A 17,560-nucleotide genomic window follows, 5' to 3' on the forward strand; every position below is an offset into this window, starting at 1 on the left:
ATTTACAATTTAGAAATCTAAACATAATGTGACTGTCAACACTGAGGTTGGAGATTGACATTTGACAGACTTTTGGTGGGAACATATCTTCCTTTTTCCCTTCCTCTAAGTCTCGGAAATCTAAAGTTTTAGATTTGAATAAATATAGGCAAGACTCATAAATTAGGTCGCCAAAAAAGTTTCACTTCTGACATGTGTACTTTGCACGCACGCACTTTTTTTTTCTACTTATGCCTTGAGAGACTATTTCAGCTTCGCCCTTATGTCTAGGTGAGCTCAAGGGGCTCAAACCGGGTGTGTTGCTAAGACTGGCAAGAGCAGTGCTTCGCAGAATGTACCACCGGACCGGAAACGCGATTCACTAAGAAGATCCGGCGAGAAACTCAGTGGGTTATATATATGGGTTAATTTACTCATCGAGCTCTTCGCCGCAACCGACGGATTCAGCGAGAACCTTAGAGTATACATAAGCAAGCTAGTATACATTCTATAAGGCGAGAACGGTGACCGGTAGCTAAAAGCACTCCTACTGGATCGGGAGGATCCGTAATGTCGTGCTTAGGGCGACGTCGACTGTTTATCATTCGGTCCAAAGGATCTGGTAGCTGATACAATCGAAAATATTTGACACCTGAAGGGCACGACCTTCAGAAATAAAAAAACATGATCAAGAAAACAGATACATAAGCATGTAGTTATTGTCGCTCATAGACGTCAGCAATGCTAGGGGCACAGTTAAACCGCTGCCTATTGCTATTAACATAGTAGCCACACAGCCTACAGAAGCAAATATTTTGTAGCAAAAGTAGAATCCATGTCTTGTATGAAAAGTAAAATGCAATGAAACACAATGCAATGAAATAATTGATTGCGGAAAAAATATATAAAATATAATGTAAATAAACGAGTAAAGTTGTCTTGAGTAAAATTCTCAGAAAAATTGAGATTGATTTACTAATCGAAATCTCAGTTAGAAGCTGTCCATCATACTGGAACCTTAGATTGCTTCGCGGCAGAAATAGGCAGTTTGTTGGTAACTACCCGGACTACCGCCATTACAACCTACCACCAATAAATTTCGGTTGGAATAGGATACTTAGAATTGTTAGAGAACGCTATTGAGAGAGAACGCCATTCACCGATGTATTTCTTTAGTCACTCTTTATTACACCCACGGGAAGAGATACGGTGTATTAAGTATGTATTTTCTTCTTCAATAACTGTATGTCTTATTAAACATCAATAAGGTATGACGTACATAACACGTGTTGCAAATGATGTGACAATAAAAACCAGCAGCGTAACGACAAGTTCTTTTATTTGTGCGAGAATGCAGAAAGCAGGTAGAAATGGCTGGCACGGCTTGTTTTATTAACACTATCCCCCCTTCGTTGGCTTTGGTTGGCGGCGGCGGCGGTGGCTGTGGCGGAAGGGGGCGTGTTAATATGGCTTGGCGGCTTGGCTGGCAGCAGGGCATGACAGCTGACGTCACGTCCGTTACACACGCAATTATGTCATCACCATGCTGGTAGGTAAATAAAAAACAATAAATTTTATGTCTTATTTTATTTCTTAACTATCCAGTCAATTGTATTAAACATATTTTCCTGTTAGTAAATCTTCATTACTCAATCTTTTATTTGATATTTTAGGTCTTTTTTTTTAACTGTAGCCCTGTTTATTTACAGTTCTCAGTGTATTTCATAGAGGGGTTCTTAAAAATATAATGCCGCCAACATGAATCGTGTTGAAACTTCAATTGAATGAAAACAATGGTGGTCAAGTCTTGCCGATTAGGCTGGAATGTATACGTGGTGATAACAAGCAAGCCGGTTTTATTCCGGCTACCTATTATACTATTTGATATAAATTTTACACATACCTACTGTAATAAATAGAACTTTATAAATAAATTTCAATAAGTTACATACCATAAACTAAGACTGAATAGATCATTATGGCTTAAACTTGACATAGTGTATGACAATTTTAATAAAAACAAAATGGTGTCTTGTTTGAAAATTATGTTTTTGATAAAAATGTTGTTCTGCAAACTGTCTTATAATTTTTTTATTCTTTTATTTTCGAATTTGAGTTTATTTTGCTGGAAGTATAAAGAAATTACACTTTTTTAATCTATTCTTGATAGTCCTGAGCTCATCTTGATATATTTGACATTTGCTATTAATATTAATAAACTAGAAAAAAGTACAATTGTAGCCTTGGCATATTACAGAAGTGGTAACTCAATATTTAATACTATTATTTTAATGATTAGCTATATTTATTTATTCTGAGTTAATTTTTATCTTTAAAAGCTCTTTTACCTTTGAATCTATCAGGCAGCGACATTTTAATTTCATTGACAATTTACAAAATTTACAAATAAAATCACTGCCAACGTTACAAATTCAATAAAATATTTCTAGATCTTTTTGAATATCTACATAATATTTTTAATTTTCTAAACTACGTTTTGACGGAGCCAGTTTGTATACTGCGTGACCCTAGTGTAGACCCCGGGGTACCCTGGCTCCCCGCATTTATTTCCAAAGGAGACCACGCCTATCTGCGTCCATCTTCCTTTGACTTGTAACATAAGGGGACCGCCTGAATCACCCTGAAATAGGAAAGAATAAATATATACTTAAAATATACTTTAATTACTGATATTTTTTATTTGTTGCCTAAACGTTTTAACAAGCTAACTTCCTACAATAGTATTCAGATATAATCGGAACCTATTACAGTGACATTAGAACAAGAATTCCATCCAACTTGATACATGAGATCTAAGTCTTTAATTTATATTAGTAACGTGGTCCCTCTCTTCAAATCTGAACGCATGATTGTTTCGTGGTAAAAATAAGATTGCAACCACTACCCACCCTTGCGGGCTTATGATGTTTCCTACCGCCAAAAGCTTAAGGACAACATTCGGATATAAGAAAACTAACAATACTTTTAAAAGTTAACATTTAACATTCAATACCTTTTTGTGGGTTGCTTTAAGTTAAATCTGGCAAACGAAATTAGATCTACTTTCTTTTACCATTATGACAGTGCTTTTTATCGTGAATATGAGCTGAAACAGAAGCATATCAGCTCCATGTAATATAACTATTGTTAAGGTCTGCAGCAGAAATTTAACAATTTTGTGCAGTCATTTTGTTATAAACGCTTAGGCTATAAGGTATGTAAGTCAGGGTTGGGTCTTGACTCAGAAAAAGTTTTGAACGGATATAGCTTAGAGATGTAAGGATATGCAATTATAATAACTCACTTCAAGTGTCGGTATATAAAGGAGAATTTTATGTGATAAATTTTGGCAGGACGTCCTTCGAAGCCTTTAGTATGTTTGTAAAACGATACCAGTGTGGTTAGTGCGAGTTTTTTAACGTTCTCGATAGCGTAAAAGTTAGCTCATATTAAAATTTGTATGGAAGGGGATTGTTTGCCTTCCTTTGCCGCTAGGGGCGCTGTTCCAACTGCATACAAAATTGGGTTAACTTTTACGCTATCGAGAACGTCAAAAAACTCGCACTAAGCATACAGGTCACGACTTACCTGACAAGCGTCCACGCCTCCTCTCGTGTAGCCGGCGCAGAGGAATGTATCAGTGATGGGCTGGAAGTACGCTCTGTCACAGTCTTCGTTCCTCCAGACCGGTAGCTTGGCTTCCAGTTGACGGGAACTCTCTCCTCCCCCGTACCTCGTGGTCCCCCACCCGACCACCGTGGCCACTGCTCCTTCGAAGCTCTCTCTGAGCACGTCTCCCGTCGGAAGGCATATCGGAATGACGTATTTTGATTTTTGCACGTTTTCTGTAAATAAAGGAAAGATAAGATTCAGTTTTGTCATTTTCATTACTTTACAAAGTTATAGAGCCAGAGAACAATAATACTGATTTACGTAATAGAAGAATAATGTTTTATCAACGTCACGTGTCTTCATGGAAAAGAAAAAAACGAACAGAAGAAAAGATGAGGATAGTTCAGGAAGCCAGCAAGTGGAACTAAACTTCGGAATGACAGCTGCTTCTGACGTGTTTAATTATGCTATTTCTAGCATTTGGCACTTCTATGCGATTATAATATAGTACCAGTACAATGGGACACACCACGTCATGGGCCTCCTGTGGGCTTGGAACATTGCCCCTACCAATTTTTCTAATGAAATACGTACTTAACAAATGTTCACGATTGACTTCCACGGTGAAGGAATAACATCGTGTAATAAAAATCAAACTACCACCAGGTAGGTACCACCGCCCCGCCTATTTCTGCCGTGAAGCGGTAATGCATTTCGGTTTGAAGGGTGGGGCAGCCATTGTAACTATATACTGAGACCTTAGAACTTATATCTCAAGGTGGGTGGCGGCATTTACGTTGTAGATGTCTATGGGCTGCGGTAACCACTTAACTTCAGGTGGGCCGTGAGCTCGTTGACCCATCTAAGCAATTAAAAAAAACACATTTTAGGTGCGCTTTAGGTGCATACGCTTAGCGAAAACCTTCATAGTTACCAGCGAGCACTAGTACAGCGATGTCGTTGTAGAAGCCGACCCTGGAGAACTGCTCATGAGCCTGGACCGCCGTCACCCTGTAGGTGGCGGGTCGAGAAGGTTCACTATCGCTGGCCAGATTGACGTCGCCGAGTCGGACAGTGAATTGACGGGCAGGAAACCTGGTTAAAGTGTTACTGCTGTTTTGAATGCTTCAGTGGAAGTTGCCGAAGGAATTAATGAATAGTTCACATAAGAATTGATTGCATTTAAAGGTCCGAAACATGTATTTGATGGCCAGTTTATATCTCATGGAAATTCCAAATGGAGTATCGTAATAGACTTTATATTTTAACACATAAATATCAAATTGTATTGAATTCAATTGTCACGCCTCGTCAAGTAATTAATTAGGTAAAATGTCTTCCTACAATATCTATATATCTAGATATTGAGTTAGTTTATCAAAATTTGAGGTAGGTGACAATGATTCAATACGTTAAATGACTGATCAAAACAAATTTAATATTAAGTACTAAAATATTAGTTTTGACTAGCTTTGAGTGATCTATTTTAATTATGTTAATGTAACTTTTAATATAACATTTTATGTAAATCAACACAAATGAATGTTTAAAAGTATAGACCTGATTTCGGTATTATAGCAAAAGCGTTTATATATACCATCACCATCATCATCATCATCATCATCATATATACCTTCGCTAATAGTAAATAATAACACTTAAAAAGTAAACTCCAGTCACGCGTCGGAGATGACAGATGACACGCAATTTTATTATTTATTTATTTGGCTTATGGAGGGTAGAGGTAAGGAGAACCGTCTCAGATGGGAGAAGCTTGAAAAAGTCCCACTTACAGCACTAAATCACAGTTCAAAAATCCTCCAGAATGGCGCTAGCATAGGCACAGGGTATGATATGAATTGAACAGTTGTTAACTGATTGAAGTGTGCTGAGTTAGGAAATTTAATATGTTTAATGGCTACGGCTGGCCTACGTTTGCCGCTAGGGGCGCTGTTCCAACTGCATTCAGAATTGGGCTAACTTTTACGCTATCGAGAACGTTAAAAAACTCGCATTAGGCACACAGAACGCACGACTGATTCCGAAATCGAAGCGAATCTTTTTTTTTGTTCATTTTTGTATCCATTGACGAACTTAAGTGTTTCCAATAGACAGCTTAGAATAAGTTTTTTAGTTTTCTTTATCATGTCAATTACAAAAAAAAAACCAAACCGAAAGAGAAAATTGTAACACGCAAAATTAATTTAAATCTTAAGGTGTCAGTGATTATGGTCGAATTTCGATAATTATTGGGCATTGGGCGTACCTAAGCCGATAGTTAATTTGTTTTATTGGAGACGGCTTACATTGCGTAAACCGATTTAACGTGCAGAGGGGCGAGCACGAATGACTATCGAAAAAGTATTCGTATCGCTATCGACCAGTGGCGGATTAAAGGTCCAGAGCGCCCTAGGCAATCACTTTATCGGCGCCCCTGTACCGGCCATAAATGGCCATCATTATACTTTCAATTTTAACTAGTTATTTTTGCAATTATGATGACGTTATATCATCAAACCCTAGACTTTAGTAGACCAGGACCCTTGTACTTACGCCAATGCGCGAATGAAATATGACGTTATAACTGTGAAGAAATCAAGAGGGACGACAGAACGAACATCAAAATTCATGATTCCTCTCTGCTCTGAGAAATAGGCCAAATAGGAATAATCTATTATAGATCGATACATGCTGCTGCAGCTGATAATTATGGGCAAAGTGGACGGAAAGAGACGTGCTGGGCGAAGGAAAAAGTCATGGCTCCGGAATATCCGGGAGTGGACCGGTATGGCCTCCGTCGAACAGCTGTTCCGGCTGGCTGCTGACAGAAAGGAATACAGGAAGCTAACGGCCAACCTTCAGGATTGAAGAGGCACTGGAAGAAGAAGAAGAGACTTAGATTATAGATCAGCATTTAGTTCTTAATCGTTGATATGTTATTTTCTTTATTTATTAAAAAATTCTGAGCTCGCGCGCCCCTTGTAACTACAAGTATGTAACTGCCCCTAGGCACGTGCCTAGTTTGCCTTACGGATAATCCGCCTGCTCCGCCTCTGCTATCGACAAAAAATGGTCGGAAAAAGAATTTAAAAAGTTTATTTTCGTTTCGCAATCCAATCGTCACGTTCTCGAAGCCCTAAACACGTCATTACGGATCCTCACGATCCATTAACGGTGCTTTTAGGTACCTCAAGCACCGGTCACCGTTCTCGTCGAACCCGTCGCTTGCGATGACGGGCTCGACGAGTAAATTAGCCCATAGACACAACCCACTGAGTTTCTCGCCGGATCTTCATAATAGGTCGCGTTTCGGATCCGGTGGTAGATTCTGCAAAGCATTGCTCTCGCTACACTCCAGTTTGAGCCCCGTGAGCTCACCTAGACGTCAAGACGAAGCTGAAAAAGCCTCTCAAGGCTATCAGCATAGGTAGGAAAAAAAACGTTCTCGTAACTCGAAACTTATACTCATAATCGAGAGCACGAAAGAGAGAAAATTGTTTTGACATACGTAAATCTCGAAGGCTGTCTGGCTATTGAGTACTGCCATCTAATTTACGTAACGAATCCGATAGATTTTCGTGCTTGAGTTGCTTGACGTACAGTTACCAGAGCGCGGCGGCGTGTAGGCCCCAGCGGGCGAAGTTATCGACTCCCACATTCCACTGAAGATTCACGAATAGTGAAATCACTAAAACACGCATGCGAACATTGTTTTGAGGGAAATATGAATGTTACATAAAAACGAAAACCGTCTTAACCCAAATTAAAATGAGAATATCATCAATGTAGATATGCATTATTAAGGATAACTTCAAAACTGGACGTTGGATCAAGATCACATAAAAATCACCAGCTTTCAAATAAATAAATAAAACATCATCAAAATCGCTTTACCTAGAAAAACTATCAGAGGTGATTAGCCCATATCTAGTCGAATTGAGAACCTCCTCCTATTTTTGAAATCGGTTAAAAATAAAATTACTTAACGCTTAACCTCTCAACAATCTGTTACCAGAGGATCCTCAGCTACTTCGGTCATATTGCCCGCCGACAGTCAGATAACTTGGACAAAGTGATTGTGACGGGCAAAGTAGAAGGAAAGAGACCCCGCGACCGATCACCTAGCCGTTGGTGTGATCAAATAACCGCCCTAACTGGGCTGCCAGTCGCAACCGCCATTCGAGAAGCTGAGGATCGGCCGAGATGGAAACAGCTCACGAGACAGGCCACGGTTAGGTTTCAGGGAGACGACCTTCGGCAATGAAGAAAGCGCCGAAGAGGAAGAACGTTTAAATGAACTTACGGTCTCTGCTTAGAGTCCCTAGTGCAGTGAGCGGCCGTGAGCACGTGCTTCTTGTTGATGAGGGTCCCGCCACACCAGAACTCGCGGCGCTTGCTGCCGTGTAGGTAGATAGCTGCCATCCAAGGCCAGGCACCAGGCTTGGCTTCGGTACCGCCCACAATGCGGCCTCCTTCATCTTCTCGCTGACCACATTCTGCCACAGAAAAGGCACGGGGTGAAAAAACATTTTTTTTTAATTTACTTTAATTTTTTTAAGCGTTATGTACGTAATGTTCACGAATGGCTTCCACGCTGGAGGAATAAGATCGCGTAAGAACAAATAAGCCAGAAATATTGTATAATTAAGGTAATTACTGATTCTAGGCCTTTGTACAGCAGTGGGCAGATAAAGGCTAATGATGATGATGATGACTGATTCTATGGTGGATTGTAAGCACGCGCTGGTAGGTGCCACCTACGTGGTCTCTATTTGTGTCGCGATGTTTTGACTGACTCGGTGATCCAGTAGTTAGCGGCCCTAATTGTATTCCCCGAGGGTTTCGATTCCCACATCTGGCAAACATTGTATAATGAACAGGTTTGTTTGCTCTCTGTCTGGGATTTATATGGTATTTGTATATTTAAAGGTCTATAAGTATGTATATCAGTCTCCGGTACCCACAACACAGGGAACCCTAAATTGGGGGTAAACTCGAATTTGGTAGCTTGAGAACTATTTCGACTATTTTCAGATTAATAAACACAAGAATTTCCTCTTACCGCTGACGTCTACAATGTTGGAGAAGTTCATGATGACCGGTGGAGAAACTGTGTAGAAAGTGGTCGTCCCGAGCGGTCTCGAGCTGGTCGCATGGGTAACAGGTCGCTTTGTCGTCGACGCCGGCTTCGGTTTCCTCGTCGTCAGCACCAGAACTGCGGATGGTTTTTTGGTGGTGATCGGCCTTGGTCTTTGCGTTGTGACCGGCACCAGGTATGTAGGCTTACTGGAACTTGTTTGCACGGGCTTTTCAAGTAATGTAGTCGATGGTACTATTGAATCTTTCGGGCAGCACACTCCAGGCACGAAGAGATCCTTGAAACATAACGATTCCCGGAGGTTAATCAAATTTAGGAGCAGCTGAGGGCAATTGCTCAAATCCTCGCAGATTCCTTCTTCTCCTTCGGGGGTAGTGCAGAATTTAGGGTCGTTCTTATCCTCGGCTGTTGTGATTTTGGTTATGGGTGCGTCTGGTAGTACTTTTGGTAAGGCCTTTTTTACTATTGGAGCTATTTTTTCGGTAACGTTAGGTCCCAGAACATTCTTACTGATCGTGTAAATAGCTTGCGGCAATTGCTTAAGGTTGTTCTCCTCTTCGTTGCTGTCATTGTCACTGACCATATCGACCAAGTAATGTCCCACGGTATTAATAGCTCCCAACGTTTCAGATATCTTTGTAAAAGCAGATTCTGATAGCAGTCTGCCATCGTTTGGTACATTTGTTTCTGAGTTGGTGAAGTCTGATGAAGTTCGTCTTTCGTAGAACTGTGGAGGTGGTCTGATGCCTTCATTGTGGTCGTATTGGGATTCGAAATGGGGTCCTATAGGTATGGGCGATCTTTTCCTTGGTGACGAAAACTGATGCCATGGTGGATTCCCTTGCTGTACATGAGGGTTGGGCCAATCACCTCGTGTCCCAGTGAACGAAACTGAAATTATAAAAAAGTATGTAAACATTTACAATACATTTATAATGTGTTAATTAAAAAAGCCTAAACGTTGTTTTTACTGCGTTAAAAATAATGAGGCTAGCTAGAATGCGTATTGTTTGAAATTTTTAGTATTAGTAATTTTTTTTTCAAGTTGTCATAGAATTTAATACCAAAACAGTTGAAACATGAGTTCGAAGTCTCAGTTTTATAGTATAAAAGCTGCCCCACCCTTCAGAGCAGAACATTTTACTACTGCATTGCCGCAGAAATGGCCATATTATATATGGTGGTACCTACCCGTGCGGCAACAGTCTAATTAAGCAAATTGCAATTTTTGCCGATTTATTATTTTTATAACACGATATATGCCTTGGAAGTCATTCGTGAACGTTTGTTAAGTACATATTACATTAGTCAAATTGGCATCCAACTTCTAACGCGTCGACTTCAATCGTTCAGGATATTGTGATATCAATAGGTTCCTCAACATTATTCGCTCAGCTTGCCTCAGCTTCTGATGAGCTGTGAGCTTGTTTGCTCATATTTAGAGCTAAAAAAAAAACAAGAGCCACATTCAACGCCTCCAAGTCAAGATTGTCTTCTTTGTGGTGAATTCTAGAAACGCCTACGGCACTAAGTACAATTGATGGGAACACTAAACACAATTCACAGTGACTCAGATAATATCCACATCCCGTTGTGGTAATTAAATAGAAGATGAAATTGATGCATACCTACCCGGGTGGTGAGCTGCGTACTGGCAGTGTGTGTTTGAAGACAGGACGAAGACTCCTGAAAAGAACATAAATGTGATGAGCTTTCAGAGAGTACTTTTCAAAAAAAGCCCCCTTATTTAGTCCATGGATGGAACTATGTGTATAACCTATCGAGTTGGGAGATTATCATCATCATCAGCCCAGAGTCGCCCACTGCTGGACATAGGCCTCTCCCAATCCATACCACACCACTGAGCCCGGTCTTCGGATTTCCTCATTCGCCTCCTGCCGGTCACCGTTTGCAGGTCATCGCACCACCACGCCAAGGGGCGTCCCACCTTACGTTTTCCATTGCGCGGTCTCAACTCCAGAACATCTACTCCAGCTCAGTTGGGAGATATTAGTTTGATAAGGGTTTTGTTCATTGCCATAATAGCTATCAAGAGAACAGATGATAATAAAGATGCCTTTACACAACAACGTTACCAATATATGGTTCCGAATTACAAAGTTAGCATTTAATATACAGAGCTTGCTGCTTATAGCGTATAGCTTACTTATAGTATTTGTAAGTATTTGCAATATTACCTAATAATAATAGGTAGTAAGGGTAGTAAGTAAGTAAGTATTAGGTCGATAGTAAAGGTAATAAGTAACAGTGTAAGTGTAAGTAATATACAACTATGTAAGTGGTATAGTTATTTAATATTTACATTTTTGTTTTAATGCATGTATTGTAAGTATTTATTTAATTTTGATATATTTTTTCTCAAATATTTTAAAATATGCTTCAACATGCTGAATTGCGTTTTGGTATGCAATAAAGTGTCCTCGTTCTCTCTCTGTTTCTTTCTTATGCCACTGGTAGGGCCTCTTGTGATGCTGGTGGTAGGACCTCTTGTGAGTCCGCACAGGTAGGTACCACCACCCCGTTTATTTCTGCGGTGAAGCAGTAATGCGTTTCGGCTTGAAGGGTAGGGCAGCCGTTGTAACTATACTGAGACCTTAGAACTCACATCTCAAGGTGGGTGGCGCATTTACCTTGTATATGTCTATGGACTTACTACTTAACACCAGGTGGGCTGTGAGATCTTCCACCCATCTAAGCAATAAAAAAAATCCGTAATATATTTTGAATACATAGTTTGCACTCCTTTTATGCAAAACAAACACAACAGAGGTTGTGCGTTTAAGGATCTAGCCATATTTAGCCAGCGAAATCTACACCGGCTTTTTTGTTGATACACACCAAAGTTAGAGAGAAAACGAATAACATTATTGAGAAACTTTCATTTTGATTTTTGTCCATACCTGGTAACCTAAGGGGCTATTCCAACTTTGCGCGAAGAAATGAGTGAGCTCACGGGTTTAACCTGAGAGAATTTGCTAACACTAGCCCTAACAAGAGCCGTGCTTCGCAGAATCTACCACCGGATCGGAAACGCGACCCACTAAGAAGATCCGGCGAGAAACTTAGTGGGCTGTGTCTATGGGTAAATTTTGATTCTCATTCATACGATCGTCTCGTTGTTTCTATTACCCTGATTGGTCCACTAGGTCCGGGACTTAGGTACCCGGACGGAGACCATATCGGTTAATATATTTTTAATAAGATTCTTTTTTATTGCCTAGATTTGTGAACGAGCTCACAGCTCACCTGGTGTTAAGTGGTTACTGGAATCCACAGACATCTACAACGTAAATGCGCCACACACCCAGAGATATAAGTTCCAAGGTCTTAGTATAGTTACAACGGCTGCCCCACCCTTCAAGCCGAAACGCATTACTGCTTCACGGCAGAAATAGGCGGGGTGGTGGTACCTACCCGTGCGGACTCACAAGAGGTCCTACCACCAGTAATAAAATAAATCACTTATAAACTGAAATTCGGCGAGTTTTACGATTAACAATCTAATGAAACTATTTATTAATCATTCGTTTAGGTGTTAAAAATTTAATCTGAATTAAAATTAAGTGATTTAAAAATGTTATCAAGATTTTAATAAATGCCAAACGAATTAAAATAGAAAGTCGAAAATAGAACAATGCTCTACCAAATTGTGACATCTACCTAAATTAAGATCTGTCGACTCAAGTTTCGTTATAGAATTAATTATTTTTAGAATCGATTCTCGTATTTCGGAGAAAAAGGATCGGTCGCGTTATACCAAAGGTAAATAAACTTTGTTCGATTCGTTCTTTTCGTATTTATTGTGTGTTGATTTGTGAGGCTGAATTTATAACGGCTGATTGTTAAATTTGTACCAAAATTTCGTTTACGAAAACAACTTTTTTTTCAAAGATAATTAACTCCCAAACAAATTAAACTTTATTAAATTCATGAGCTATTCAATGGTATGGAATTTGTTATTGTTATTTTATATATAACTAACGGACCTGATAGCAGTTGCTCTGTCTTAAATCCGAAAATGTCAATATTTTTTTATAATTTTTTTTTATTATTGAATAAATAATAGTTTAAAAGAACTAACAAAATATGCTTTTATAGAAAATCCAACTACTGGTGCATTTTGGTATTGCACTGCACTGCATATATATATGCACTGGTTATTTTGATAATATCCTGCAAAGCACCCCACGCTTTTTTAAAATAAAATAATTTTTTCTTACACTATTTTTAATTAAATTTTTTTTCAATTTTTTGGTGAAATATCAATTTTTTCATGTTTTTTTTTAATTTTGTATTGTCATCGGTCCTTATAAGTATACCAAATTTCGAGTTAATCCGACGTTTTGAAGGGGGTCAAAATCATGGTTAAAGATTCCGTTACATACGTCTGAAGCTAATAAAAGCGTATTAAAAAGCATTTTTGGGTTGACCGAATTGTGAATTGAAACTATTCTCGAATCCTCTGGATCATACGAAAAAAAAACATCAAAATCAAGGTCTGTGTCTATGGGTACTTCTCTGTTGACTGATATTGGATAAAGGAATATAGATAATTAGCTGTTACCCGCGGCTTCGCCTGCGTGTTCAAGGGAAAGTGTCAGGGTAGTTTCGTCTGGGAATGAGATGTTTAGTCGGGATCAATAGCCCATATCACTCTCCTGATCGAATACTGTCACGTTCAAAAAAATCATTTCAATCCGTAGCCTCGACGTAAAAGAAAGACATACTTTAACATTTATAATATTATACTATGGATGTGAATTAAAAAAAACACTTTGAGAAGTCTGGGTCGGAATGTCTTCTCGTCAAAAAGACTAATTGTTTTTTTTTTAAACAAGTGAATGATTCAATATTAAACAGCCGGACATACGAACACGAAACATTTCACAATATTCGACCTCAATAGTATCGGAAAATACGTCTATTTCATACGAGCATTACGTGTCCACGTGTAATTGTGTAGCTTGTGGAATACGGCGTCAATCGGCTCCCACATGTAGTTAGTTAGCTGATTATTTTATTCTACAATCGAGTAAATAGACAAAGGGAACTAAGTCTATACAGACAAGTATTTTATTTCAAAAGTATATTTATTATAAGCTTTGTTTTTTTTTAATCACAACGCCCATTTCAAATTTACGTCCTTTTTTGCCCAAGAAAAGATCCAGGGCCGAATTTATGGGAGGGTAGCCGGGGCGAAAGCCTCAGGGCCTCCACAAACGGACGGCCCCCACAATAGAGACTTTGGAATAAAAATCTTTCGAGTTCCGACAAGTAAACACTAGTAAACAACTTTTCCTTCCTCCGAAATTTATTTTAGATAATTCTTGTCTCCGATTAAATTTAAATACTAAAAGAATCCACGTGGTTTCACGAAAAATTATTTATTGGAAAACTTAACTGAAAAAAATTTAAATTTTATTTGGAAAAGAATTTGGGGCCAGGGGGCCTCAGCTCCTCTGTTGCCCCGAGGCCTCAAAACCTCTAAATTCCGCCCTGCAAAGATCGCAATGAAAACAATTTAAAACTTTCTTGTTTTTTAGCTGTTCATTATCTGTGAAAGTGCATAAATGTGAGAAACAAAGCTGCACGGCGTAGCTTCTCTGGCTCTTTCAAAAAGTTCACTGAAAAGTCTCAGTAAATAACCACTGTTTTATTGAGAGCATATTCCGTCCCATATTATCTCGCTTCATTTAATTTCCTCCCAATTCATTAAAGTCTCAAAATAAACTACTTCCCTCATTCCACTTCAAATCATTTTTTTGTATAGCAGAATACATATTTGTATGTATTTAATAACTGACACACTGAAAGAACACAACACTCGCAGCAATGGCGTCGCAATAATCCAATTGCCATACTTTTTTTTTAATTATTATTATTCTTTATTAGAGCCATACACCTATTAGCACTATTAGGTTAAGTCGGCTATTGCCATACTTAAAAAAAGAAAAAGAAGTAGAAACGGGAGCCATCAAAGTCATGTGTAATTATCAGTTTCTACCTAACTACATATTTCTTAATTCTCTGAAAATCACAAATTAAAATTCTAATCCCAAGCAATGCAAATTAAATACACCTTTAATTTTAACATTTACTTTTTCATTCTCTAAAGCGGTTTTGTCGATTTTCCTAACCTATATTGTAATAATTTTGCATAATTTTGGCGTCATCCAAAATTCCTAAGCTGATAGCCTTGGTGAGCTCACGGGGCTCAAACCTGATGACGCTGCTAACACGAACCCTAGCAAGAGCCGTGCTTCGCAGAATCTACCACCGGATCGGAAACGCGACCCACTGAGAAGATCCGGCGAGAAACTCAGTGGGCTGTGTCTGAGGGTTAATTCACTCGTCGAGCTCTTCGTCGGAAGCGACGGGTTCGACGAGAACGATGACCGGTCAAAATTTTCATGAATAGTTCAAAAGAACGGGACAAATCAAATGTTTTGACACCTCATTATTCGCGCCTCTACTCCGCGAGTTATATAACCGATGACATCATAGCACTTTCACTCGGCTGGTGGTTTTGGTCCAAATGCGGTCGCCATTCATGCAGATTTGCATTTGGCGATGCTCGAACGAGGGCGTGTCTTACCACGTTCCGTTTTTGTTCTGAGTTTTGTTGTTTACGGATGTGCTCTTAACTGGTGTTTAGCCCCGGCTTTACTATTATTCCCAGTTTTATTCTTGTAATCAATGTTGTATATAAGTAGGTGTGATCACGGCCCAATGGTTCGACTGGTGGTAGGACCTCTTGTGAGTCCGCACAGGTAGGTACCACCGCCCTGTCTATTTCTGCCGTGAAGCAATGCGTTTCGGTTTGAAGGGCGGGACAGCCGTTGTAACTATACTGAGACCTTAGAACTTATATCTCAAAGTGGGCATTTTAAATGTCTATGAGCTCCAGTAATCACTTAACACCAGGTGGGCTGTGAGCTCATCCACCCATTTAAGCAATAAAAAAAAACTGCGTGATAAGTGAGAGTTTTTTAATGTTCTCTATAGTGGAAAAATTAACTCAAATTTGTATGCAGTTGAAACAGCGCTCCTACGTTTGCCCCTAGCAGCAAACGTAGGCAAACGTTCCAAACTCCATATAAATTTAAGTTAACTTTTACGCTATCGAGAACGTTAAAAAACTCACACAAAGCATACTGCTATCGATACCGCCTTAAAATCCATTGTGATTGTATTTTTAATGAGCTTCAAAAAGAAGGAGGTTATAAATTCGTTTGTATTTTTTATTTGTTCTCAGAACTTTTTTCTACACCAACCGATATTTTTTTTTAATTCGAAAGCTGGTGCTTGTTATTCCGTCGTACTTTTTCAAATGCCAAATTTAGAAACATCTGAGTAGTAGTTTTACTTTATTAGGATGTCACCCCGAAAACTCCTCGCCTCAACTCAAACGAGGTTACGCTAATGATTTCCTTGACAAATTCTCGAAATCGGTAACTAAAATATGTAGGTATAAGCTTAGCTATAGCTAATTTGTGTCAACTTACCAATTACCCGAAGTCGAGTAATCCTTAATTAAAAAAAAATGTAAAAATTGGAAATAGTTATAGAGCTTTTTTTATGTTTGAGAGATTACTGGTGGGTTGGAGGCCTTTCCAGCTTTACCAGGGCAGGGTTATAGAAGTTATAGAATTGTCAATAACATTTCGTAAACGTAGACAAAAAACTAGTCTGTTAGCAAACCAAACAAAACTGGACAAAAAAGTAACGTAAAATTTCCTCGAGTATCCCTTAAGGTACGCTCAGAATTACTTTGAGTATGACAGTTGGTTCCTTACCTTGACTGAGAAGAAAATACCGAGTCATACAAAGAGTTTTACATCGGTTTACAAAATCCCGACTTCCTTGAATCTGGTTGGTGGTATCCGGCCGAGGTAGCATCTCTAAATACGGGTGCAGGATTCGCGAAATTACAAAACATTTTAGTCATTCGGTTACATAAATGCGGGTCACATTTATCGTGTTGTAATAAGCACGTCACGTCCGCAAAGAGACCCTGACATTAGCGACGGATGTTGCGTGTGAAAGTATGTGTGTTCTAAATACACTTTGTGATGGTATCAGATGTTTGAGAGAGCCATCTGCTGCCATCTTTAATGTTGGTAGGACCTCTTGTGAGTCCGCACGGGTAGGTACCACTACCCTGTCTATTTCTGCCGTGAAGCAGTAATGCGTTTCGGTTTGAAGGATAGGGCAGCCGTTGTAACTATACTGAGACCTTAGAACTTATATCTCAAGTTGGGTGGCGCGTTTACGTTGTACATGTCTATGGGCTCCAGTAACCATTTAACACCAGGTGGGCTGTGTGAACATTAACCTATCAAAGCAATAAAAAAAAACTGCATAGCTCTCGGTCCTACTGGTTTACATCCATACTTCATCCATTTAATTATGCACAATCTCCTTAGAATTCTTGACTTTTACCTCTATCTATTCGTTGGTAGCCTAAGAGACTATTCCAGTTACGCGAAGACGGGTAAGTGAACTCACAGGATAGCCTGAGAGGATTTGCTAACACTAGCTAGCAGTGCTTCGCAAAATCATCACCGGATCGGAATCGCGACCCACTGAGAAGATCCGGCGAGAAACTCAATGGGCTCAATTAATTAGTAACAATAGTGAGCATTGCATATGATAGTATGTAAAAGCACAGTGAGATAAGCATCATAATTCAATTATTATTAATAAAATCGCATATTCAAGAAAGCCTTAGATTCATTTGGAAGATTCATATCAATTGTCGGAGCGAAAGCGTTGGAAAGTCGCGCACGAATTTGTCACATAGTTTTGTAAGCATTTTACTTTCATTGCTTTGTGATTACGAGTACGCTG

The 17,560-nt window shown here is 39.2% G+C and overlaps 1 protein-coding gene and 1 long non-coding RNA gene across 3 annotated transcripts in view; one reads left to right on the plus strand and one right to left on the minus strand.

Moving 5' to 3' along the window:
- Positions 1–2,054, plus strand: LOC105841583 (uncharacterized). Its single transcript, XR_005244860.2, has 2 exons — positions 1–1,528; positions 1,689–2,054. It is a non-coding gene; the product is annotated as an uncharacterized LOC105841583 (long non-coding RNA).
- The window catches only part of LOC101735785 (proclotting enzyme), a 26,725-nt gene continuing 10,716 nt past the window's right edge, over positions 1,552–17,560 (minus strand). The window contains exons 1-7 of one of the 2 annotated variants that reach the window (XM_038011960.2): positions 10,643–10,843; positions 10,318–10,375; positions 8,654–9,580; positions 7,895–8,087; positions 4,526–4,686; positions 3,568–3,824; positions 1,552–2,620 (exon numbers count right to left, since the gene is read on the minus strand). In XM_038011960.2, the coding sequence (XP_037867888.1) occupies positions 2,465–2,620; positions 3,568–3,824; positions 4,526–4,686; positions 7,895–8,087; positions 8,654–9,580; positions 10,318–10,375; positions 10,643–10,651 (1,761 nt within the window). In that variant the 5' untranslated portion in view covers positions 10,652–10,843 and the 3' untranslated portion in view covers positions 1,552–2,464. Of the gene's footprint in view, positions 2,621–3,567; positions 3,825–4,525; positions 4,687–7,894; positions 8,088–8,653; positions 9,581–10,317; positions 10,376–10,642; positions 10,844–17,560 lie in introns of those variants that run through there. The other variant, XM_012690070.4, reaches the window with a different exon arrangement.

The sequence above is a fragment of the Bombyx mori genome, chromosome 7 (assembly GCF_030269925.1).
Source record: "Bombyx mori chromosome 7, ASM3026992v2".
Classification (NCBI taxonomy): Eukaryota; Metazoa; Arthropoda; class Insecta; order Lepidoptera; family Bombycidae; genus Bombyx; species Bombyx mori.